The 23,942-nt window shown below is 51.9% G+C and overlaps 1 protein-coding gene across 2 annotated transcripts; it reads left to right on the forward strand.

The window, feature by feature from the left end:
* Positions 1-1,954: 1,954 nt before the first annotated feature.
* On the forward strand, positions 1,955-23,213 carry WDR45B (WD repeat domain 45B). 2 transcript variants are annotated; one of them, XM_033090267.1, is made up of 11 exons: positions 1,955-2,151; positions 6,813-6,887; positions 13,421-13,522; positions 16,022-16,109; positions 17,077-17,171; positions 19,296-19,486; positions 19,963-20,048; positions 20,944-21,045; positions 21,424-21,545; positions 21,944-22,046; positions 22,701-23,213. In XM_033090267.1, exons 1-11 carry the CDS (start codon positions 2,085-2,087, stop codon positions 22,774-22,776), a joined length of 1,107 nt encoding a protein of 368 aa, XP_032946158.1. In that variant the 5' UTR covers positions 1,955-2,084; the 3' UTR covers positions 22,777-23,213. The 2 variants fall into 2 exon arrangements, with proteins under 2 accessions (XP_032946158.1, XP_032946159.1); XM_033090268.1 differs by having other exon boundaries at positions 1,956-2,151; positions 21,944-23,213.
* Positions 23,214-23,942: the final 729 nt, after the last annotated feature.

Genomic DNA, 23,942 nt, shown 5'->3' on the forward strand with positions numbered 1-23,942 from the left:
CATGCTGCAAGCGTTTCCTATTGCTGCTGTTTGTATCCTGGGGCTGCTGTAACAAACTTCCATAAGTGGGTGGCTTAGAAAACAGAAATTTATTCTCTCACAGCTGTGGAGGCCACAAGCACAAACCAGCACTACTGGGTTGAAACTGATGTCGGCAAGGCCGTGACCCCTCCAGAGGCTCCAGGGGAGGGTCCTTCCTGCCTCTTCCAGCTCCTGGGGGCCTCAGGTGGTCCTTTGCTCGTGGCCACATCACCCCAATCTCTGCCTGTCTTCACATGAACTTTTTCCTCTGTGTGTCAAATCTTCCTCTGCTTTCCTCTGTTAAGGACACACACGATGCATTTATGGCACATCTGCGTAATCCAGAATAATCTTCCCTTCTCAGATCCTTAATCACACGTGCAAAGATCCTTCTGCCAAAATTAGGTCGTGTTTACAGGTTCCAGGGAGTGGGACCTGATATTGTTGAGAGCCAGCTACCAAATTACCAGATTCAGTGGCTTAAAACAACACACATTTACTCGCTGACAGTTCTGGAGGGCAGAAGTGCAACGCGAGTCTTAGGCGCTAAAATCAAGGTGTCGGCCAGCCTGGTTCCTTCTGGAAGCTCCAGTGAGAATCCGTTCCAGGCCTCTTCCAGAAGCTGCCAGCATTCTCGGCTCCTGACTGCACCCCTCCGGTCTCTGTCCCGGTCACACTGCCTCTTCTCTCTTGTTGGCCCTCCTGCGTCCCCTTACAGTGTGATTACACCTAGGGCCCACCTGGATAATCCACCAGGCTGATCTCCCCATCTCAGGGTCCTTATCCCAACCTGCAAAGTCCCTTCTGCTCTACCAGGTAACATATTCACAGCTTGCAGGATTAGGAGCTGGACACTGTTGGGGGCCATGATTCAGCAGACCACAGGTGCCCCTCGCCTCTGGCAGACGTTCTCTTGGCCCCAGGAGTAACCACTGGCTCCAATTCGGTGTAAAGCTCCGGCCCCAGTTTTCTTCCTGAGTATGTCCCCACAAACGGATGTGCCCCTAAAGCATGGGGTGTCGAGTGTGCCTATTTGGAGCTTGGTGTAAACTGAATCATACCACCGACGCTATTGCAATTTACTCTCTTCAATCTGCACGCTTCCGAGATTCCTCCACCCGGACACCGAAGGCGCTGGTTCGTTTCTGCGCCTCTGGCATCGCGTGGTGATGGATGCGGCGATCTGTCCGTCGCTGTGTGGGCGGCTGTGCACCCGGGGAGGCGGAAGGGGCTACATCCCCCTGGCCTTGTGCGGTACCTGTCACCCTACTCCTTTTAACTCGTTAAGAACCCAGTAAGCGATGGACATTTTTTGGGGTGCCCCTGTCCCCAGGGGAGACACTCGGGGACGCTCGGAGTTTTCCAAGAGGATTCTGTGAAGCGTTTCTTTGTGGGTCCGTAGTGTTAAAACATTCGATGGTATTTTTCCTCTTACAAAAAGAAAGCTGGGTTTTAGCGTGGAGCATGTGCCACGCCTGTGCCCTCCACGCGGGGCTCAAACCCGCCCGCCCCCCAGAGGTGAGCATGGGCGTCTCCGCCCCTAGGAAACGCGGTTGGGTGATTCACATTTTCTACCTTCCTTTTCAAGATGTACTTACCAATGGGGGTGTGATTTCTGGGGGGGTTCTAGTTCCTGACCGGCCGCTGCCCCACGCTTGCTCCGAAGGGGCGAGGCGTCTGGCTGCCTCTTCAAACCGCCCACCTGTCGCGGGGTCGGCAGCCCTCAAGGCCTCCTCTCTCCCAGCAGGAGATTCCCCGCCCCCGCGCAGACCCCGCCCCCGCGCAGACCCCGCCCCAGGCCCGACCTGCCTCCTCAGATCCGCCCCGCCTCCCGCAGACGTCACGCGCACGTGACGCCCTCGACGCTCCCTCCCCGCCCTGCACTGCCCGGGTGGATGAAATCGGCGCTCCGCAGCTATCTGGCTGCGCACGCACGCACGCACGCACGCACGGCGCTCTCTTCCGGCCGCGGCGGCCTCCGCGCCGGCCTGACGGGACCTAGCGCTCGGCGTCTGTGAGCGACATGCAGCGCTGACGAGCGGCGGACGCTCCGCGGCGGCGCCATGAACCTCCTCCCGTGTAACCCCCACGGCAACGGGCTGCTGTACGCCGGCTTCAACCAGGACCACGGTGAGGGGGCCCCGCGCGAGCCCGGGCCGCGGACGCCGCTTCCCGGCCGAGCCCCACCCCTCGCAGCCCCCGCACGGCGGGTCTCTGTCCCCGGACGCGCCCCGCACGGCCGGGCCTCCTGGCCTGGCCCCGCTCCCCGTCCTCCGCCGCCGCTCCCACCCCAGCCGGGGGTGCGGGCCCCTCCCGTCTGCCGCAGGCCTCGAGCGACCCCGGGGCGGCGGCCGCTCCCCCTCGGCTCCTCAGCTCCAGGCTGCGCTCCGGCTCCGCGTCCCCGCGTCCCCGCCCGGGCCGTCGGCGCCTCTGAGCCCGGGGCCTCCGTCTGGCCGCCCGCTCCCTCCCTCGGGCCCCGTCCTCTCGCGGCCCCGTCGGCCCCCCCGGATGGCCGATCGTCGGCCTGGGCCCCAGGGCGTGTCTGAGGGTCGCGTCGGAACCCGTTTTCACCCTGTGCTCGCGTAGGGTCTTTAGCAAATAACCGCAGTGACACTTTTTATTGACCGTTCTCGCAGGTCTGATTGGGTGTCTGTGCTGGTTTTAATCGGAAAATGTCACCGAAGGAACCCTCCCCCCCGGGGTTTTTCTTTTGATACTGAAAGCAGAGAAGTTTAAGAACTGTTAAGAACGCCTCGGGGAAATCGCTTTCTTTTTGTCCCCGTGACGCTTTCCTCGCAGCCGTGGTCCCGGGGTGAGGGAAACCCCTGCCGGGGCCGCGGCGCGCGGAGGTTCCGCAGAGGGGGGCGGGCAGGACCCGGGACTGGACAGCGGCCGCGTCCCCACCGCCGACGGACTCGGCTTCACCGTGGGGAAGAGAAGGAGTAACGGCTGCTCTTCGGGGACCGACTTCTAAGAGCTGCTACCTGCTGGCTGTGGGGCTTTGGGGCGGAGCAGAGCAGTGGCCGGGGGACCCGGTGTCGGTGCGGGGACTTGCACCGACACGGCGGTGACTGTCAGCTCCCACTGGCGAGGGAGACTGCGCTTGTCGTGTGCACGGGTTTGATGGTGGTGTTGCGGGAGAGGAAAATATACCTGAGAAACCACGATCTGCAGAGGTGGAAAATGCGCGCTGTGAGACAGGGGCCGCGGTCTCCATTAAGCTGCGGGAGGAGGCAAGTGGACGTCCGGCCTGTGAGGTCCTGGAAGGCTTCTCGGAGGAGGTGGCAGTTAGAGCGAAGGGGGAAAGGTTGGGAAGGATGTGGGCGCCTGCGGCTCCGTGACCGCAGGGCCGGTGGTTTGGCTTTGGCCGGGCTGCAGGGCTTGTGAAGGAACGTGACTGCTGAGGTGCCCACATGTTTGGGGCCAGATCCTGGACATGGGGCAATATGTGGCTGAGCTTTTTGGGTTTAGAAAACCAGAGGAGGGCCAGTCGTTTTTAAAATAAGTTTTGATAATAATTGAGAATGCTTGAAGACATTAACAGTGATGTAACAACTCCTTAAGAAATTTGCTTTCAATGAAGAGATGTGTAACTGATAGTAAGGAAGGTGGAGAGAAAGATAAAAAACAGACAATGACTTGAAGTCATTTAATGCAAGAAAATCATTTCTACATACTTACCTGCCTTAATGCCAATTAAGAAATCTTTGTATTTAAGTTTCAGTGTAATATTTGTGGCTCAAATAATGCTAATTATTTAAGAAACCAACGAAGTTTGTAAAGGTTTCATTAAAGATTATTTTTAAAATATAGCTTTGGCTTTTAAATGAACATTTCAATTGTTTGAAAAATAGGCTTCTGTAAAACCAGCTCATTTCATTGTAAGAAATTACAAGTAAAGCTTAAGTGTTTTTTAAAAAAGCACTGTGCTTTTATACTTCAGCTTCTGATTAATTCCCTGTAAAGTAAATTTATGCCAGATAATTGAGTTTATTACATTTTCGTTTTACTTATACTGATTTTTAATTTTCACTCTCAGCATTTTTAACACTCTCTCTCCAACTTTAGGCTTAGAAATCCTTTTTAAAAGGACATTTGCATATCATTTTAAATTGTTCAGACTTCTGACTTGTCTCTTCCTAGGTAATTTGCACTGTAGTCTTCACAACTCCTAAGTGTTGGTGCCTGTTTCCATTTCCACAGTCTGGCTGCCTGTTTTTCTTTCTGTTCTCACAGGGAGCGCAGGGTTTGACTGCACACTCTCTGTTTACTAACTAGCGTGTCCTGCCTGACCGGGACGCGCGGCCGCACACTGACTCCTCGGCCCACCTCGCTGTCCTTCTCGCACATGTGGGCAGAATTGCATGTGGATGGGTGCATCTGGTCCACATAGACAACTGTGCCCATCAGTGTTCTGATGTCCTGTTGGCCCTGGGCTTCCTCTGCACTGCTTGCTGCCTCGCTGGGTCACAGTCACCAGCTGTTGGGCTGAGGGTTTCTCTGGAACAAAGTTTTGTTGAGATGGCAGGGATGGGAGAATTAATGCTGAGTTTTGTATGGTAACCAAGTGAAATCAGTTAGTATCATTCAGAAAAACGGAAGCAAGGAAATTGCCTGGCCTTCTTAGAGAAAGGTTTCCAGCCTTTTGGTGTTTGTACCTGTCCTTTTCCCTTTTATGGAGGGTTACTGTGCTGACAGAAAAGTGTCCACCCCTGAGTGTTCGCCCAGGGACCTCTCTGACAGAATCCCCGTCGACCACACTCGCTGCTCACTCCCTTCCAGCCACTCACTGCCCCTCTGACCCCAGTGGCGTAGAGGAGTTTTGCCTGTTTGCGTACTTTATTTTTGTTTCTGGCTCTTTTTCAGCATCGTGTTTGTGAGATTTTTTCCCCATATGTTGAGTGGTATAGTAGGTCATTCTCACTGAGGTATAGTGTTTTCTTTATGTGAATATATCACAGTGTGTCCATTCTAAAATCGGTAGGCATTTGAGTGGGTTCTCCACTTTCGACTATTCTGAGTAGAGCAGTGCTACTATGAGCGTTCTATTATAGTACGCGTCTTTTGGGGAACACGTGTCTTCATTTTCTGCAAGGTGTGTACACCTAGGGGCAGGGTGGATAGCTGCGGGACAGAGTGCCGCAGCTCCTGAAGTGGCCGTGGGTGGCCCTCCCAGTGGTCTGTGGATTCCCAGGCCTCTGCACCCACCGCACACTTGGTACTTGCCTCGTCTTGGCGGGTGTGGAGTGAGTCTCTTGTGCTGCATTTGAGATGATCTTTGCATTTCCCTGATCCTCTGTGTTTATTGGCCATTTGAATATTCTCTTCTGTGAAATGTCCACTTCTTTGGCTCATTTTTCTATTGAGTTGTCTGCCTTTTTCTTGTGTGTATACAGCAACTGTATATTTTTATACAAGTCTTTTCAGAAATGTATGTGTTCTGGTGAAGACAGATGCAGGCTTAAAACTGGGGGAAGATGTAATAGTTGAGAGAGAACTGGAAAAGATTTGACTCCTGTATTTCCGTGTTCTCCAGGAAGCAAAGCTCTGGTTGCTCTGTCCACCGCACGTGAGGAGTTCCACTCCAGAGTGAGTTAGGAGATAACGGCTGACACGGTGCTGTAGAGTGGGCTTCGGCCCAGGCCCCGCCAGTGCCTTTCAGAGCCGTGAGCTGCTTGCCCGGCAGCCTCCCAGGCACTGGGGAGCTGTCTGCTGTTTGAATCTCATGTTCTGCAGTTTCAGAAATAACTTGGACAAAGTATAAGCTTGCTTTCCACGTTCGGAAGGCTGGCTGACAGGGTACAGAACAGGGCTCCGGAGCTGGAGGCCACGAGACTGGGGCTGAAGAGGGCCGCGGCCTCGGCACTCGTACCACGGTGCAGTCGTGCGGAGGCTTTGCAGCTCGTCTCATGAAAAAGAATTGGAGGGCGTTTCTTGTCCTTCCAGCCACAAGCTTCATATGAACCAGCAGTTGGACACGGTGGCGTTTAAGGAGATAAGTGTGGTCTTGGGTTACACTTGGGCAAATGAAGTTCAGGTCACAGGATCACCTTGAAACTTGAGTGCTCCCTAACCTCAGGTTCTAACGGTGGCTTTAATGGGACCATTAACCCCTGATGTGTGACTTGGAGACAGTGACCCGGGTCACTTCTGGTGACCGTGCGGGTTGAGGAGTTAGGATTGTTTACAGATGGGAGTGAGGTCATGGGGGCCGACCCTAGGACTGCCTTCTAGAAGACCATCCTGTAGCAGCCTGCCCTCCTTCTTCCCCAGCCTGGCCTGTCCACACCTGCTGGGATTGTCCTCCAGGACACGCGGACCTCCTTGTTTGTTGTTGTTGCTCCCTGACTTGGTACTTGACACATGGTGCTTGAGTCGTGTGTTTGGAACGAGGAGGCAGGTGGCTAATGTCAGAGGCAGGTGTTGGTGGGAGTGCCCAGTGGCTCACGGAGATAGATGGTGAGCCCTTCTCACTGGACTTAAGTGTGTCAGGGCACCCGTCTACAGGACGCCACAGAAGGGCCCTGCAGGGGAGGGTGCAGTGAGCGACTCCAGAGGGTCCCTTGCATGTAAAACAACAAGTGGAAAACGTCGTGCTGGGATGTGCACACGGGTCAGTAGCAGCCCACAGGGGCGTGGTGTGGCGTGTGCAGACCACATCTGTGTGGCCCGAGCACCTGCAGTTCTCAGGACAGGCTACTTGGTCTGGGCCCTGGGCTTTGCCACTCCAGGCCCGGGGTCCTTGGCTGAGACCCCAATGAGGTAAGTAATGTGTATCTCTCTCACTTCAGGATGCTTTGCATGTGGGATGGAAAATGGATTCCGAGTCTATAACACCGATCCGCTAAAAGAAAAAGAGAAACAAGGTAAGGAACTGACATCTCACGGTTTCTCTCCTTTGCCAACGCTCACAGTCTAAATTTCATCTTGCTGGCGGAGGGAGTGGGACAGCTGGTTTTGAGAAGTAACCAGGATCATGGGCCTTGTCAGCTGGGACGGAGCTGTGCTCCGCCTTCTGCTGAGCTCTGCGTGTGCCCGACTCACTGTCTGGTGACGTACCGACTTTGAAGCGTCTTTGTCTTCTCCCCATGTCTTGAGTCCTTGCTGGCTCTACGGGAAGAACTAGGTATCGCTGAGGCGGGCCCCTCTCACGCTTCTGCTAAGTATAAGATTGTGGAGAGCTCAGGTGATGGTTCAGTTACAGCGGGTGGGAGGGACTCTAACTCTTGGTAAGTGACCAACACTTAGAAATATTATTTGTAGCAAGAAGTGGAAGTTGCTTCTGTTTACTTATTTCAGTGTGTTAGTTATGTTTTCGTGGAGCGCACGCTGGAATCAGGAATGCTGTTGGTGAAATAAAGTATTGGTGGTCCTTTCCCCGTGTGACAGGAGAAATGTGAAATAGACAGGTAGAATTTTTTTCAATTTGTTGTTTTCTCCTTCATGTTTTTCTTAAGCTTTTAAGTGTCTCCTGGTCCTCACTTGCTGGGAGAATCAAGTACTGTCAACAGATGAACAAATCTCAGATAAATCATAGAAAATGAGAAATATTCTTTTTCTTCCTGCAGTGGTTTGGGTTTTTTTTCAGTTCACATGTTATATTTTCTGATGCTAGAAATTTCTCATCCCTAAGAGGAGGTTACTGCGTCCCGATGCCCCTCAATACAGCCTCCTCCCATTTTAACAACTAATACCCTATGTCAAGGACTTTCAGAAGTTTTTTCATAGTGGAACCCCTTTATCAAATGAAATTTTCCGTACAACCCTGGTATATAAGCCAGTAAGTGGTGCTTTATATGTAGGAGTTTATTTTGTAAGCTGAGGTCTGTAACTGTCATTTATTAGAGGAAGACAGTGGAGCGAGCCTGGCAGTTACGGGCCCAGACTCTGGACCCTCGTTGTTTAGACCCAGATCCTTGCTCTGTCCCCAACCAGGTTGCTGTGTGACCCGGGCAAGTTCCGCACCTTCTCTTGCCTCAATTTGTTTGTGTAAAATGAGGGTAACTGCCTGCCTCCTAAGAATGAACGAGGATGTGTGAAACAGAGTAGTGGCTGGCACACGTGCAGTGCCGCGTCAGCTTGTGCCCTCACAGTGTGTTCACGGCAACAGCAGTGTCTCGGGTGGAGTGCGTCGGTGGCAGCTGGGACTCTTGGGTGATGGTAGCAGTCTCCTAGCAGTCTGCCAGACTTCTGACTTCTGTTTACTCTTGGTTGCATAGCGAATTAAGACAGCTGATTTATTACAGATACAAGTCGTTACAAAACGCTTTTAAACAGCTTGGCATGCAGCTTTTATGATACTTTTTGCTTAAATTGACCAGGAAACTTAGGAGTTAGAGATGTTTCAAAATTGAATCACTAGCAGCATATTAACAGTCGCTTCCTAACTAATGAGATGTTTGCCGTATGTCCAGGATTTCTAGTAAAAGTAGGTTAGAGAAGCACAGAGACCCCACGTCCCAGGCTTTGCCGTCGTTGTGCTGTCGTGCACGAATGTATTTGCTGTGACTGCTCAGCTGCCCCGTCTGGCCGCTGTCCCCGAGCTTTGTGTGTAGTGAATTGCGGACTGTGCTTTTTGACGGTGCATTTTGTGTGGTGCAGAAACCACTGTGCTCTCGCAGGTTAGTCTGCTGTCCCATTTCCGGCAACTTAAAATCTCGATAATAGAAAACAGGAGACCTGACCTTGTTCCTCTTTCATCTTTGAGGTTTGGTTTCCTAAGTGAGGAGGAAGGAAGGAAGTGTGCTTGCGTTGCAGTGGTCATCCCCAGACTTGGGCTGTGGCCGCGGTCTCCAGTGTGACTGTGGCACTGAGTGAGGAGCCTTCGTGGCCGTGAGCAGGGCCTCCTCTGGGTGTGCCCCCCTGCTGGCAGGGCCCAGGAGCCCGTGGAGGCAGTGTGGGTCGTCATCCCCCTTCCCTGCGAGCTGCAGTAGGTGCTGCGTCTCACTCACACAGGCGTGGCTTCCCTCAGCTGTCAGAGCAGCGCTCCCTCCAGGAAGGCTGTGGCCCTGGGAGACTGCGTGGACTCGCGTAGCACAGCCTGTCTGGTGTGGGGTGTAGATTTGGATTCAGATGCATCACACACACACACACACACACACACACACACGTCAGTGCATACTAGAAAGAAGGCTCAGCAATCAATTTGAACAAATTAAGATGTGGCAAGAATGATGCATTGGATAAAATATTACATTCCGTGGTTATAGAAATATAAAGCGGACGGTACAAATCACCCCCACACTCCCTTGGAAACACGTCTCCTGTGCTCTGAAGGTGATGAGAAAGAACATGTACAGCTCACGCGGTCTGCAGGGTGGGCAGAGGGGTTCAGAAGTGTTTCTTTGTCTTCAGTGCAATCCGCCTTTCACATGTGACGCTGGCAGCCACGTGTGGGGACCTAGAGGGGACACAGACCTAGAGGGACCGCCATGTGCCAGGTGGAACAGCAGGTGGGCGGTAGACGGACCTGTCTGACATCGGGGTGCACTAGGGGCTGGGGTTGCACTGATGAATAAGATGGGTAGGGTCCTCGGTGAGACACACCAGTGTTTGGAAACGAGAGCTGACCTGTTTGTGCACAATTCCTGATGTCACCCGGTCCCAGATCTGCCTGATCTGACATCTGCCGGGGGCCTCACTGGCCTGGAATCCTCCTCATGTCTAATTTCACAGAGGGTCACGTGGGCTTCGTGCTCCGTGTGGTTACCCCAGCATGTCAGGGCTGAAGGGACGCGAGAGAAGTGGGAAGCACCTGAGATGGAGCGGGGTCGGGGGGAGCTGATGGCTGGGGAAGGGCGGGGGGACCAAATCAGGGCGTAGCTTCAGCGAGAGTGTGGAGAGGCAGACAGTGTCATGGTCCGGTTTCTCACCTTGGTGTTGAAATTGGGAGAACCTTTTTGTGGAGTGATTTGGCAAAATGTATTCATTTTACACACATGCGCGCGCGCGCTCTCTCTCTCTCTCTCTCTCTCTCTCTCTCTCTCTCTCTCTCTTTCACTCTCTCACCCAGCAGTTAAAGGATTTTATCTGAAGGGGAAAAATTAGAAAAAAAGGCACCAGATGCTTGTATAAATATATTCTTTATATCAGTGCATCTAACAATGGGAAGTGGGAGGGGACCTCAGTGACGGTCACTAGAACACCGTGAGCTTGGTGATATGTGACAGTAGTGCGTGCCTGCACTCAGGTGCCGAGATCAGCCTGAGTCCAGACGTGGGGAGGCGGTGTGACCATGTGTTGTTAATGGGAGAAGTTAGAGAACGCTGGAGGGCGGCGTTTATTGGAGGAGGAACGAGGGCAGTGTCTGCACAGAGTTCCGAGTTACGTCCATGGCGTCATCCATGGCGTCAGAAAGCGTTGTTTCTGCTTTGTGCTTTTTTGTTTTATCTTTGTAGTGATCACGTATGCTTTTATGATGGAAAATAAGCTGTTTCCGGTCCAAGGAAACTGCACAGAAACAGGGAAGGAGTCGGAGGGCAGGACAGGCAGGGGCCGGAGTGGCTGCCCTCAGGTGCTGGCCCGCGGCCCAGTCTCACCTTTTGTACAAAGCAGTGAGTTTTTCCAGCCTCTCCGTGGGATGGGGGTTACACCAACACCGCCATGCCCCCTCCCTCCATTTCTTTTTGTTTTTAATTTCTCATTTCTTGAGAGAGATTCTGTTGGAAGACCAAGGTCTGCGAGGTACTGATTTGTGCCTGAAGTTTTCATCCGGCGAAGCTCTCTGGGGCCTGTTTTGTGCCCTCTCCACCCATTTCCGCAAGTTCAGCGTCTGTGCAGACAGCTGCCAGGCCCTGGGACTGGCAGACGTGCTCGCTGACGAGCGAGTGTCCCTGCGCACGTTCCTGCCTTGTCTAAACGAGCCAGGCCCTGCCTCCTTCCAGTTGCAGCCTGCGCTGAGCAAATAGCTCTGCCCCTCACAGACCTCCAGGGCTCTTCATCCTGCACAACGGAAACTGTCCCCAGGAGACACTCCCTCCCCACCACCTCGTCCCAGCCACTGGACCAGTTCTACTCCCTGTCCCTATGAATTGGAATCCTCCAGGTGCCTCGTATAAGTGGACCACGTGCCGTGTGTCCTCCTGTGACTGGCTGGCCTCACTGAGCATAATGTCCTCAGGGTCCATCCATGGGGGTAGCACGGCCTGAATTTCCATGTGAAGGCTGAAGAATATTCCATTGTGTGGACAGACCACGTTTTCCGTCCCTCTGTAGTTGTTTGGGTGGCTTCTACCTCTTGGCTGTTGTGACGCTGGCTTCTCTGAACATGGGTGTGAAAAGACCTGTTTCAGACCCTGCTTTCCATTCTTTTGAATGTATCCTATACCAGGAAGTGGAGATTGCCGGGTTATGTCGTGGTTCTGTTGTTGGTTTTCCAAGAGCTGCCATGTTGTTCTCAGTAGCTGCTGTGCTGACAGTGCATAGGCGTCCCTGTTTCTCCACATTCTTGCCAACGCTTGTCACTTTCTGCTGTGAACGTGACCATCCTCATGGGTGTGTGGGGACAGAGGCCTGCCTCCTTGTGGTTTTAGTTTGTCTAATGTCTAGTGATGTTGAACATCTTTTCATGTGTGAGTTGGATGTACTGTCTTTGGAGAAATGTCCATTCAAGTCCTTTGCCCATTTTTTAATTGGGTTGTTTATTTTTTGTTGTTACTGTTGTTGGGTTGTAGGAGTTCTTTATATGTTCTGGACATCAAATCCTTATCAGGCATATGACTTGCAAATATTTTCTCCCATTGTGTAGGTTGGCTTTTCACTTTTGATTCTGTTCTTTAAGGCACAAAAGTTTTTAAGTTTAATGTAGTCCCATTTGTCCATTTTTGCTTTTGTTGCCTGTGCTTTCGATGTCATATTCAAGAAGTCATTGCCAAGGATAATGGTGTTTGCCTGTGTTTTCTTCTGGGACTTCTATAGTTTGGGATCTTACATTTAGGTCTTTAGCCCATTTTGAGTTAATTTTTATACATGGTGTAGGTTAAGGGTCCAGCTTCATTCTTTGCAGGTGGATTTCTAGTTTTCCAGGCAGCATTTTTGAAGAGACTGTCTTTCCCCTTGGTGGTTGGGGGGTCAGACCGCCTTTGTTTAATAGCAGGTTATTCGAAGTTTTGGTCCATGTTGGTCCATTACAGTCCAGTGACCAAGGAGGTGAAGACCAAGACCAACTGTTAAGTGGCAGTTGGTAACGGAGTTCACACGGACCAGGGTGGTGGCCTCAGTGGTTGGAGGTGGACCTGCTCCAGGGTTTAAAGCAGCCTGGGCTTTTATAGAGCTGAAGCCTCACACCTACCGTGTTTCCCCGAAAATCAGACCTCGCTAGAATCAGCTCTAATGTGTCTTTTGGAGCAAACATTAATATAAGACCTAATGTTGTATTATATTAATATTGCATTTATTGTATTAGATTTGGTATTATGTTATATATTATACCCAGTCTTATATTAATGTTTGCTCCAAAACACACATTAGAGCTGATGGTCCAGCGAGGTCTTATTTTCGGGGAAACATGGTAGCTGAGCGGAGAGCCACTGTAAGGAACGGGCCATCGTCATTGACTGGATTTGGACTGTGGCCACATCCTGTTAGAACCAGAGTGACTGTGAGGTAGCTTGTGTCGGAGGACTCTTAAATTGTGGAAAAGAAAAACTGTTTTCATTATGGATAACACTAAACATTCAGTACTGGGGTTTCTACAGGCCTTGAACTTTAAATTTCTCATAGAGCATCCAGATGGAATTTGGAATCAACTGGTGCAGTTGTGACTGCACAGGTAGATGTCGATTCTTAGGTTAACTTCTCATTTGTAGAGGTTTGGGTTCCTCAATTGCCCTTTGCCGTGCCCACCCTATCCCAGGAGGCCACAGTCATTTCAGACCGGAGTGCAAGGCAGTCCTGCTCTGTGACGGACCGCACAGTGGGGTTCGCTTCTCTGAGCCCCAGAGGGCTCATCGTGGCTCCCATTGCCTGCTCTGAGAGCACGGGTCTTCTGTGATGAGGACATCTGAAAATCTGCTGCCATCTCCCTCTTAATAGAATTCACGAGCATTTGTGAGCATTTCAGGCTTTAGTGGAAGAGTGTTTAAAATGATAGAAAAGAAACTTATGTGTGTGTTACAGTGTTTAGCTTTCTCAGAGCTTACAGGTTCTGTCACATCGGCTTCAGAGGTGCTGTGTGCTCAGCGATTGTGTGAACACAGTGGGTGGGTGGCAGAGGCTGAGATCAGTCTGAAGCCCAGAGCTAATTCTTTTTCCTGGCCACTCACCATTCGCATTTCCGACGGTAGTTAGATACTGTACATTGCTGATTAAAAATCAAATGCCAATTGTTACGTTTCCATCTCTTTTTTCTTTTTTCAAAATTATAAAACTACATACTAACTTCTTTTTAATACTATTTCAGAATTTCTGGAAGGAGGAGTTGGCCATGTTGAGATGTTATTCCGCTGCAACTATTTAGCTTTGGTTGGTGGTGGGAAAAAGCCAAAATATCCTCCCAACAAAGGTAAAGTACGTGCATTTAATGGTCGTGCCTCACGCGCAGGAGCACCGTGCACTTTCTAGAACTGTCTGTCTGCAGCCACATTCGCTCTCCCCATGTCCTGTGATGTGTGAAGGTCTAGCCCCTGGGAAATAAGCAGCCAGAAAGGGAGGAGCTGGTCTCCAGTGTTCCCAGGAGAAGAGATGGATGACAGGTCACTTGCTCCCGTGACACAGAGCACGTACTTTGCAGTTACTGCGGGCCGAGTAGGGGGCACACTGCCTCTGGGCCCCGCTTTGTGCTGGGTCAGCAGAGTCGTGCGTTTATCTTAAAGCAAAATGGAGGGAGGTTATTTTTCCTACAGAGCCATTGATTCACAGAAACATGGACCAAAAAACCAACTAGGCTCTAGGTTTAAAGGTATTGTTCTTGGGGGGTGTGTGTGTGTGTGTGTGTGTGTGTGTGTGTGTGTGTGTGTGTGTGTGTGTGTTTGGAGACACTGCTGTGTAAAGGGTCTCGCCCTTGAGGGTGAGGTCAGGAAAGCAGTCACCAGATCGTAGGGACACCTGGCCTGGAAGCAGTCAGCATGTGAGACCAGAGGTGGAGGCAGAGGTGGGAGCACAGGAGGTGGCTGGGGAGAGGGCAGCCAGTGTGGTCATCAGGGTCAAATGCTTGGGGGTGGGGGGTGGGGCCGAGGAAGGGCCCCTGGGCCGGCGGGGGGCTGCTGAGTTGGAGCCTCCTGGTCAGGTTGCAGAGTGGGTGGGAGGTGGAGGCCGCTCTCTTTCAGGTTTGGTGCGGGAGGGAAGGAGGACGGTCGTGAGGGAGGTTTTCCAGGATGTGCCCTGGGCTTGAGGGTGCGCTGAGGTCTGCGTGAGACCTTGTGCAGTGTGGAGTCCTCTGCTCGGGCCTGACGAGCAGAGGGAGCGTTGGATGGCCCTTGATCTTGACACACCATGGGCCCAGAGGGGCCAGAGTGTGGGCCTGTGACCCTGCACATGGAACCGCACTCCGGTGAGTGCTCCGATACCCTCCTGAGGGCTCGTGTGCACAGACCTGCCAGCTCCTCGTCGCAGGCTGAAGGTCCGAAAAGCCTGGGTTGCTGTCCAGGTCATTGCAGCACAGCCGGTGCGCAGAGCCTGTGGCTGTGAGCCCTGGAAGAGGTCACCCAGAGGTGACACGGAAACAGCAGTGCTCGGAGAGCTGGGTGGGGGTGGGCTTCTCAGTGGAATAAGGATTGCTTCCTGGGCTGCTTGGGGACCGGCGACAGTGCCGCATCGTTTCGTCTTGTCCTGAAGAAATTTCTCAGCTGTTGATGAGGAAAGAGAGCAGGAGCCTGGCCCCACCTGGGGCAGCGTGGGAGGAGGGGCGTCAATGACGCCTGGGCGTTCCTGCGGGGCAGTCGGAGTGATAATCTCTAGGAGTCCTCCACCTTCAACCTCCTATTCTCTGTAAAAAAAATTCCAAGAATAAGAGGGACTCAGAATTTATGGATTTAGGAGAAAGCAGTTTTCTAACAGAGAGCAAGTTTTGGGGAAAATTTAAATGTACTTTTTGTAGAGTGCTAAAGGCAATTTTTTAAAAAAGAACTTGGTCTGTTTAAGCTTTTGTAAGATTAAAATTTTTTTTTCAATAATATCTGAAATATATTTTTTAAATGCTTATACATTTTAATTAACCTCTTTCATAGTTGGTGAATTGTACGTTATTTAATAATTGTTTGGTAGTTCTTTGCAGGCTGGTGTTCTCTCTTGATTTAAAAGTTAGATCACTTAGTCCATCTGGGTAAAACTGAACCTGAATTTCGCCCCAGGACCCACGCTGGTCGTGGTGTCAGGACCTTCAGGGAAATCATTCGTTCCCTCGCAGCCTTGGTCACCTTGCCCATGAGGAGACCGTACTTTCACTCACCTCACACCCTTCATAGACGGCTTTTCAAGTCGAGAAGATAAAAATGGCTGCATGCCTTACCCTTCCTGTTCCACCACTGCTGGCCAGCGTTGCCATCCTCAAAGGTTCTCTGAGTTATCTCATCTCGTGGGGAGCAAGCCGCTAACCCCACAAAACTCGGAGAGCAAGAACAATCGGGCGCGCCAAGAAAGCCCCTGGCCCTGGCATTTTGTGCCTCTAGCTCCACAGGAAAACTGAACCCTTTCTTTTCTTGATCCAGGTTTATCTCTAGCACTTGAGCCTGAAGTAACTGTGGTCAAGCTTGCTTTTTGGCTCAGTCAAGTGGAACCACAGAAAGATGGGTGGGGAGAAGTTTGCCTGAAAGCCAGGCAAGGGTTGGCAGAGAGGAGATTAAAGCGCGTGTGCTCGCGTGTGTGTAAGAGACAGACCAGCGGTGCTGACCAGCCTGTGAGGGAGGCGAGAGAGTGGGTCCAAGGGTGAGGCCCACAGGCGCAGGTGTTGGGTGGGTCTGAGGACTGACAGCTTCATGTTCCTGGTTAGGCGGTTGTGACAGGAGGACCCCTTCAGAAGTGGCCTGCTCGTTACTGTGTTCACACGTTCTTCCTGCCATTTCAGTGATGATCTGGGATGACCTGAAAAAGAAGACTGTTATCGAAATAGAATTTTCCACAGAAGTCAAGGCAGTCAAATTGCGGCGAGATAGGTAGGTTTGGTATCTGATTTTTAGAAGTGGAAGAGTCACTTTCTCTGAAGGTGGCTGAAATGTTTTCACCCTGAAGGACAATCGTGTATTAAAATGCGATGACTGTAGTTTCTGACCCCAACAACACAGGGCGTACTCCTATTGCTACAGGGAAGGCAGGCAACTGAACTGGTTCCCAGGGTCACTGGGGGCAGGGGGGCGGGGACAGCCTGGCGCAGACCAGGCCCCCGGCCCCACCCGTCTAAGCAGACGGAGGACGCCAGTTTAGAACCATGCATTGCCTCACCTTTTGTCCACGCTTTTCCAAATGCTGCCTCAATAAATGTTTTCCATTTGGAGACTTCGTGCGCAGGTGTCATTGACTCTCACCTGTTGAAAGTACCTGGTTTCTCGGTCAGCCATTCCTTCTAGTGCTGAGAATATTGAAGGTTTTCCTAGGAGGTTGAGAAGATGGAGTAAGCTTCATTAATTTGGTTCTGATTTATATATTATACTCAGCTGTGGGAGGAGGGCACAGGCAGCGGACAAGGTGAATGTCATTCCTGTGCCCTGAGGTCCGTCTGTGACTCCAGTGGCGTCAGTGTTGAGGGACCCTCAGTGCAGACACCGGGGTCAGTCAAGAAGCTGCCGCTTCCTGGCATTTATCCAGGACGTACCTGAAAGCACCAGAAGTGTAATTTTGGCCTGTGTGCTCTCCTCGGTTCCTTGTCCAGGCGGACGCTTGGTGTTGGTGCCTCTAGCCCTCAGAAAGGTCCGGGAGGCAGCCTCTCCCCAGGTGAGGGTGCTTACCGCATCCCTGGGTGGTGCCCAGGTGACCTGCTCCAAAGAGCCCTCCTGACGGAAGAACAATCCTTTGTAGGCGCTGTTGGGGTGTTTCTAAGGTTCCAAAGGATAACAACACAGATCACGAAATGTTGGAGTATCGCGTTTGGCAAGAGGAATTTGATTGTGCTTTTTTTCTTTTCAGAATTGTGGTTGTTTTGGACTCCATGATTAAGGTGTTCACATTCACGCACAATCCCCATCAGTTGCACGTCTTTGAAACCTGCTATAACCCTAAAGGTGAGAGATTCCAGGGGTGATGGTGGTTCTGGCTTCCTCAGGTCTGTCCAGGCGGGATGATGACTTGTGCTGGATACCCCTCCCCGACACGGGCCTGGGAGAGGTGGTCCTGAGGCCCAGGGGGGCTTTTGGGGGGGTGGTCTGGGAGACGTGGCCCTTCCCTCGGTCCCTCTGCCTCCTGGGTGGCCTAGGCAGTGGTTCTGAGACCTCACCTCTCAGCAGACTTGTGAGGGAGTGAGGCCTTCACAGGACTTTTTCATGGTGATTGTCAGCCATTCAGGAGGCTCTGTGCTGGGATCTCTGTTTTTATTCCGTTCTGAGGCACCTCCTTCCTTTTCTTCTGCAGGGGGCGTTGCTTGAGGTCGACTTTGATATTCATTATATCAGCTTGCTTTTTAGGAGTTTGAGGTTTTATTCCTCCTAGCTAAAAGAGGTATAATTTACATAAGACTCACTCATTTTGAGATTGTCATTTGATAAATTTCAGTAATTGCAAACAGTTATGTAACTTCCACCGCAGTCAAGACAAACCAGCCCCATCACCCAGGCACTTTCCCCCCACCTCACCTTCAAATTCTGCCTTTTCAGGTGTGTTTGGTATCTTTCTCTTAGCTTTATATTTCTGAGATTTCTCCATTTTTTTATGCGTATTATCATTTTGCTCCTTTGTATTGCTGTGGAATATTCCAGAGTATGGACAGACCACAGTCATTTATCCGTGCCAGTGTTTGTGGCTCTTGTGATTAGAAGCTGCTGTGACTTATCTCGTACAAGCCTTGGCGTGGATCTGTTTTCATGTCTCTTGAATGAGTACTGAGGAAGGAGTCTATTGTTGGGTCATACTGTAACATACGTCGAACTCTGACAGAATACTAACAGAAATGTTTTCCAAAGCGGCTGTCTCATTTTCCCTCACCTCCAGTGATTTACGAGCGTTCCGGTTGTGACATTTCATCATCAGCACTTGGTGTTGTCGGTCTTTTGAACTTTAGATGTGTGGATGTGGTGACAGTATCTTCTTGAGGACAAGTGACAGGGGCCCCTTTGCATGTGCCCACTGCCATTTGTACATCGCCTTTTGTGAAGTGTCTTCAAACCTTTCGCCCATTGTAGAATTATGTATCTTACTACAACTCAAGAATTCTGAATTGTAGGGATTTTTTCTATAGTGTAGGTAAAGCCCTGTGTCTGGCACACTTTTGCAGATGTTTTCAGTTGGTCTGTGGCTTTTAGGCATAACAAAGATTTTCTTTTATGTTTTCTTATAGAAGTTTAGTAACTTTAGATCTCAAGTCTTTGATCCATTTCAAGTTAATTTCTGTACATGGCATGAGGCAAAGGCCCAGCTTTTTTTTCTGTATGGAGATCTAGTTTCTAGTACCATTTGTTAAAAAGATGATTTTTTTTGCTACATTGAATTACCTTGGTACTTTTATTTGATCAAATAAGTGTTAGATTTTTCTGGATTCTTCATTCTGTTGCAGTGATCTGTTTCTGTCTTTATCCTAATACCAAACTGCCTTGATTTCTGGAGCTTTAAAATAATTCTTGAAACAAGGTAATGTAAGTCCTCCACTCATGTTCTTACTGTACAAGACATGTGTTGGCTGGTCTGGGACTTTTGGGGTCCCTCAGAATGCACAGTGCCAGCTGGCGTTTAGAAATGCCTGTGGAGACCTGAGCTGCCATCGTACTGACTGGACGAATGTAGATTCGAACCCAGGATCGTAGTGTAGCTCTGTCTGTCGGGCCTTTCCTTTCCTTTGCAGTGTTAGTGTCTCATACATCCATCCTTAAACGTTTAAGTATTTGGTTTTTTTACTCTGTTTCTAACGGATTGGCTCAGGCTTCATAATTTTGCATTCTCAGTGGCTGGCACCACAGGAGACATTTGATAAAGTTTATTCAGTAAGCTCAGCAAACGTCCCCAACCATGGACGGTCTCATGGGAGGGAGGTTGCTTTGCGTGTCCCTCTGGTACCCCTGATAGTGAAAAGAGTTTGTGATTCTGATGTAAATGGAACCTGCAAGGGCAGAGAGCAGGTTTTGGACGAGCCTCCGCTTGGGGAAACGCAGAGGCTCGCAGGTGGCCGTGGTCCCTGACAAGTTCTCACGTCTGTCTAGGCCTCTGTGTCCTGTGCCCCAACAGCAACAACTCCCTGCTGGCCTTTCCGGGCACGCACACGGGGCACGTGCAGCTCGTGGACTTGGCCAGCACCGAAAAGCCGCCCGTGGACATTCCTGCCCACGAGGGCGTCCTCAGCTGCATTGCTCTCAACCTGCAGGGAACAAGAATCGCAACCGCATCGGAAAAAGTAAGCGCGTGTCCCCGCCCTCGCTCCCAAGGCTTAACGTGTGGGCTCTGCTGACCAGCCCTCCTGGAGCTGCCGACACTCGAGGTTCTTGCCCAGCTTCTGCCAAGAGATGAGCCGAGGCGGTCACTTTATTTGGTCTTGCCTCATCTCTCTGGCAGCCCAACTGTGGTGTCATTTTACCAACTGGCTGTGGGAGTGACCCTGAAGGCGCCATTGCCCCTTGCGGGACAGCTCAGCCTGGGCGTCTGCCAGGGGAGCAGGGCTGAGCCCAGGGCCCTCACGCGCTCTGCCTGCCCAGTGCTGTGGGACAGAAGAGACACCGACCCACTCCTGGGAGCCACGGAGGGGCCAGCTGGGTGTTAGGTGATGTGGGTGGGTTTGGGGAGGAACATGTGGGCTTGTGAATGTAAGTCGTTTAAAAACTAACGGAAACGTTGTGAGTCTTCGATAATGAAACACTTCACTGTTTTTCAAAGGGGACCCTTATAAGAATATTTGATACTTCATCAGGGCATTTAATCCAGGAGCTGCGGAGAGGATCGCAGGCGGCGAACATTTACTGGTGAGGACGCACGTCAGGCCACCCTCTATGGAGAGGGCCCTGGCTTGGGTCAGTGCTGCCATGGGCTTGTGTGGTTTGGAGGGACAGTCAAGGCCTCCGTGAGGTGGGCAGGAGGGCCTGTGCTTTTAGGGGGCCACGTTTCGTTATCACTGATTCTAACTCCTTAGGTGCGTAGACACAGAAGAAAGAATATTGTCATTGCCATGAACCCACCACCCCATTGAGCATCTGTCAGTGCTGGCCACTTTGATCTTACCTTGTCACTAGCCTCCTGCTTATTTTTGTGGGGTTTGAAGGCCCATCCTAGAGCCTGTGTTGGCTCATCTGTGGTAACTTCAGGTTCGAGAGACTGTGGTGGTTCCCACCCCGCCTAGTGGCCTTAGCCCTCAAGTGGCTGGACCCCTGCTGGGGCAGGATTTCATTCTGAATCAGGCTTTTGTGGGTGTTGAGCAGCACTGGGTCTGCGAGTTAAAATTGTCCTTATAAATATAGTGGCCATGCTTCTGGGGCGCTGTGGGGTGCCGCAGGCACTCCTGTTTGTCTGCTCTCTGGGTCCCTCCCACCCAGGGGATGCCCGCCTCCAGAGAGCAGGCTGATGGGAGACGTGGGCTTTTCTCACCGGAGTGGCAGGCCCCTGGGTACTGTAGGAAGTCCCTCCCTGTCCTAGGCATCCAGCCTTGGGCATCAGTGCACCTTAGGAGGGCCCTACTGTGGCACGCTGGCTTGAGCCCTGGCTTTGATCCTCTGGGGCTTGTTAATGGAGGGGCGGTTCTTAAAATTGCCGCCTGGAGTACAGGAGGCTGAGATGGGAGGCCCCAGCCCCAGCCGGGGCTTTTTGCTAGGGCTGGGCTCAGCTTCATCCATGTGGAACCCGATGCCATCGGTCTCTCTGCAGCATTAACTTCAATCAGGACGCATCCCTCATCTGCGTGTCCAGCGATCACGGCACAGTGCACATTTTTGCTGCTGAAGATCCAAAAAGGAATAAACAGTCTAGGTAGGTCCCCAGAGCTGAGGACTGGCCACTGCTTCGGTGGCCCCACCACTTCCCCCACAAGCTCTCTGGGGCTGTCTGCTGTGGATCCAGGCCCCTGTCTGGTGACGAGAGCTGGGGCCTGAACTCCCATGGCTGTCGTAGGGTGTGCGTCTTAAGAAAATTAATTTAGTGAGGGTGGAAGCCTGTGCCACTTCTGGTGTGGATGGTTTCTGGGTTTATTCTACAGCCGTTTGTAGGGACTTCATGTTTTCATGTGGAAAATAAAAAATTAGAAGCAAAAGTAGAACTTGAATCATGAAGGCTAAGCCTGTATTAAGAGCTGCATCTAATTTTGCTATGCGAACGTAACTTCCTTTCTTTTCTCCCTTGTCCTCGTAGTTTGGCGTCAGCCAGTTTCCTTCCAAAATACTTCAGTTCCAAGTGGAGTTTTTCCAAGTTTCAGGTCCCCTCAGGCTCTCCATGCATTTGTGCCTTTGGAACAGAGCCAAATGCTGTCATTGGTAAGTAAGTGGCGAGAGTGACACCCCGTCAGGTGTCGTCAGTCCTGGCCCTGCCCCACCGGCTGCCCCATCCTCTCTCCTGTGTGGGGGGCGCACTGTGCACCCCACTCGTGTCTGCACAGCCTCGCGTGTTACCAGCTCCCTCCCTCGGGGGTTTCCCAGGGGCAGATCAGTTGGTTTTTGAACTGATGACCAGAGGACTGTTTCCGATCCCCACCCTGACCAGAACAGTGGGGACTCCTGGCTGCGGGTGTGTTCAGGAAGGAGGGGAGGCCCTGGCTGACCCCAGATTCACACATCAGCTGCTCACTGATGTGAGCCGTTCAGCTCAGCGAGGGCCACCCGCTTTTACTTTTCGGGAAGAAATGTGTGAGTGACACGGCTTCCTTGTGTTGCAGCGATTTGTGCAGACGGCAGCTACTACAAATTCCTGTTCAACCCCAAAGGGGAGTGCATCCGCGACGTCTACGCCCAGTTTCTAGAGATGACCGACGACAAGCTGTGAGTCCCCAGCCGCAGTGCAGCCCACGCCCACGCCAAGTGCTGCGTGCCCCTTGGGCTCCTGGGACCTCGTGGGTGACGGGCTGGAGGGACCGCCCGGGACCTGGGTCTGGAAGCCACACGCAGCTGTCCCTTCTCCTGAGCAAGGCTTCTCGTTTCCAGACACTCATGCGGCTGAGCAGCTCTCACACGGCTGCTGGCTGGTTACCCTCAGTCCCCCGGGGACGCTCGCTTTAGCGGTTCCTCTGCTTCTCGCACCTACAGCTGGGGCCCATACACACCTTGGGACTGGGTTGAGAAAGGATGGACAAATCGAGATTTGTTTTTGGCACCAAATTCCATCATTTTTACTGCGTCTCGGGGGGGGGGGAATGAACAAGTGTGTAAACGTTAGTTCTTACAGAGCATAACCAGATTTAAACAGAACAATACCAGCAGCTTGCCTTAGAAAAGGGACAGCACTTTTTCTCCCACCCGAACGTGGACACACAGCTGTCCCCTGAGCCCCGCATTGTCCTTGCCACTGCCCGCTGTGAACCCGTGCTCTGGCGGTGTGTGCACGTGCTGGCATCCGTCTCTGCTGGAACCCAGGGCCCCCATGCGGAGGGCACTGTGTGCGTCACATGCGGTCCAGCTGGTCCCTGTTCTGTGCAGGGGACAGCAAAGCAGACTCCACAGATGGTCCTGGAAGGAAGCGCCATGTGCTAGAGGACGTGGAGGGGCCTTGTGACACCTCAACGGGCAGAGCCTTTGCCCGCCGGCCCCCTGCCCCTGCCTGCCGTCTCCTCCCCCCCGACATTTATGAGAACAGCTGCACACTAAGTTCTGGAGAGGGGCAGGCACAGAGCGTTTCCTTCACATTTGGTAACTAAACGGCTTCGGGGCTCTCTGTTGTTAGTCCTCCTTGAGGTGTGTGTTTAATTTCCTTAAATGCCCTTTAAGAAACCTGATTTTATGGTTTGATTTCAGGTTGCAAACACTTAAAATCAGCAGCAAGTCCTCCGTTTGCCAGTTCTTTTACTGTCATGTAATCAACTAACTTTGTATGTGGGTTTCAATGTAAAGTATGCATGTTACTTTTATGTGTATTTAATCATGAAATTTAATTTTGCACACTTATTTTTAATGTTTCTTTTAAATAAAAGTGACTAATTTTGTTGTACTCTGTACCCTTCACGAGGAAACAATTGTGTGTTAACTGAACCCAGCCCCTAGTTTTGAGAATCCGGCTGGGCTGTGGCTGCAGGAACGGCCCAGGCTCGCCTGCTGCCTGAGCTGCCCACGGCTGCTGTGTCAGGGCCAGGTGGGGGCTGGGCTGCAGGGCACCCTGCCTCCTGCACAGGTGCCGGCATGGCATTTGAGTTCCGCTTGGGGGCAGAGGTGATGATGGTGACATTCGTTAGCATTTGTTACTATCTGTCGGGCAAGCTCTGCCCGCTGGCTCTGCCTGTGAGCCTGGACCCCCTCTACCTGCGTGGTGTCGGGGCACCGAGCCAGTGCCTGAGCCCCCCACCTTTGGGTCAGGGGTAAGAGGCCTTATTCATGTTTATGTTGTTCCTAGTTTATATTTCCCCCTGGTACAGTCTCTGGTGTATCCTTATACGTTAAGCTAGTAAAACATGTCTAAGGAAGCGTGGGTGTCCTCGGTGCATGGGGACAGCTTTGGGACTGGCGAGGAAGCAGGCGGTCTCCGGGGACACTCCCGTCAGTCTACAATGAGCAGAGCCTTGCGTGCCTTCCGTGACAATGGGACAGGGACGTTGTGGGTGACAGGGAGCCCCTGCCGAGGGGCGCTGAGTCACAGTGGATCAACCTCGGGCTCAGCTGCAGAGCCACCCGTCCAGTGAGAAGCTCTGGTTTGTGCCTTGGGGTTCCCCCTTGGGACTGTGAAGACTC

The sequence above is a fragment of the Rhinolophus ferrumequinum genome, chromosome 21, assembly GCF_004115265.2.
Source record: "Rhinolophus ferrumequinum isolate MPI-CBG mRhiFer1 chromosome 21, mRhiFer1_v1.p, whole genome shotgun sequence".
Taxonomy (NCBI): domain Eukaryota; kingdom Metazoa; phylum Chordata; class Mammalia; order Chiroptera; family Rhinolophidae; genus Rhinolophus; species Rhinolophus ferrumequinum.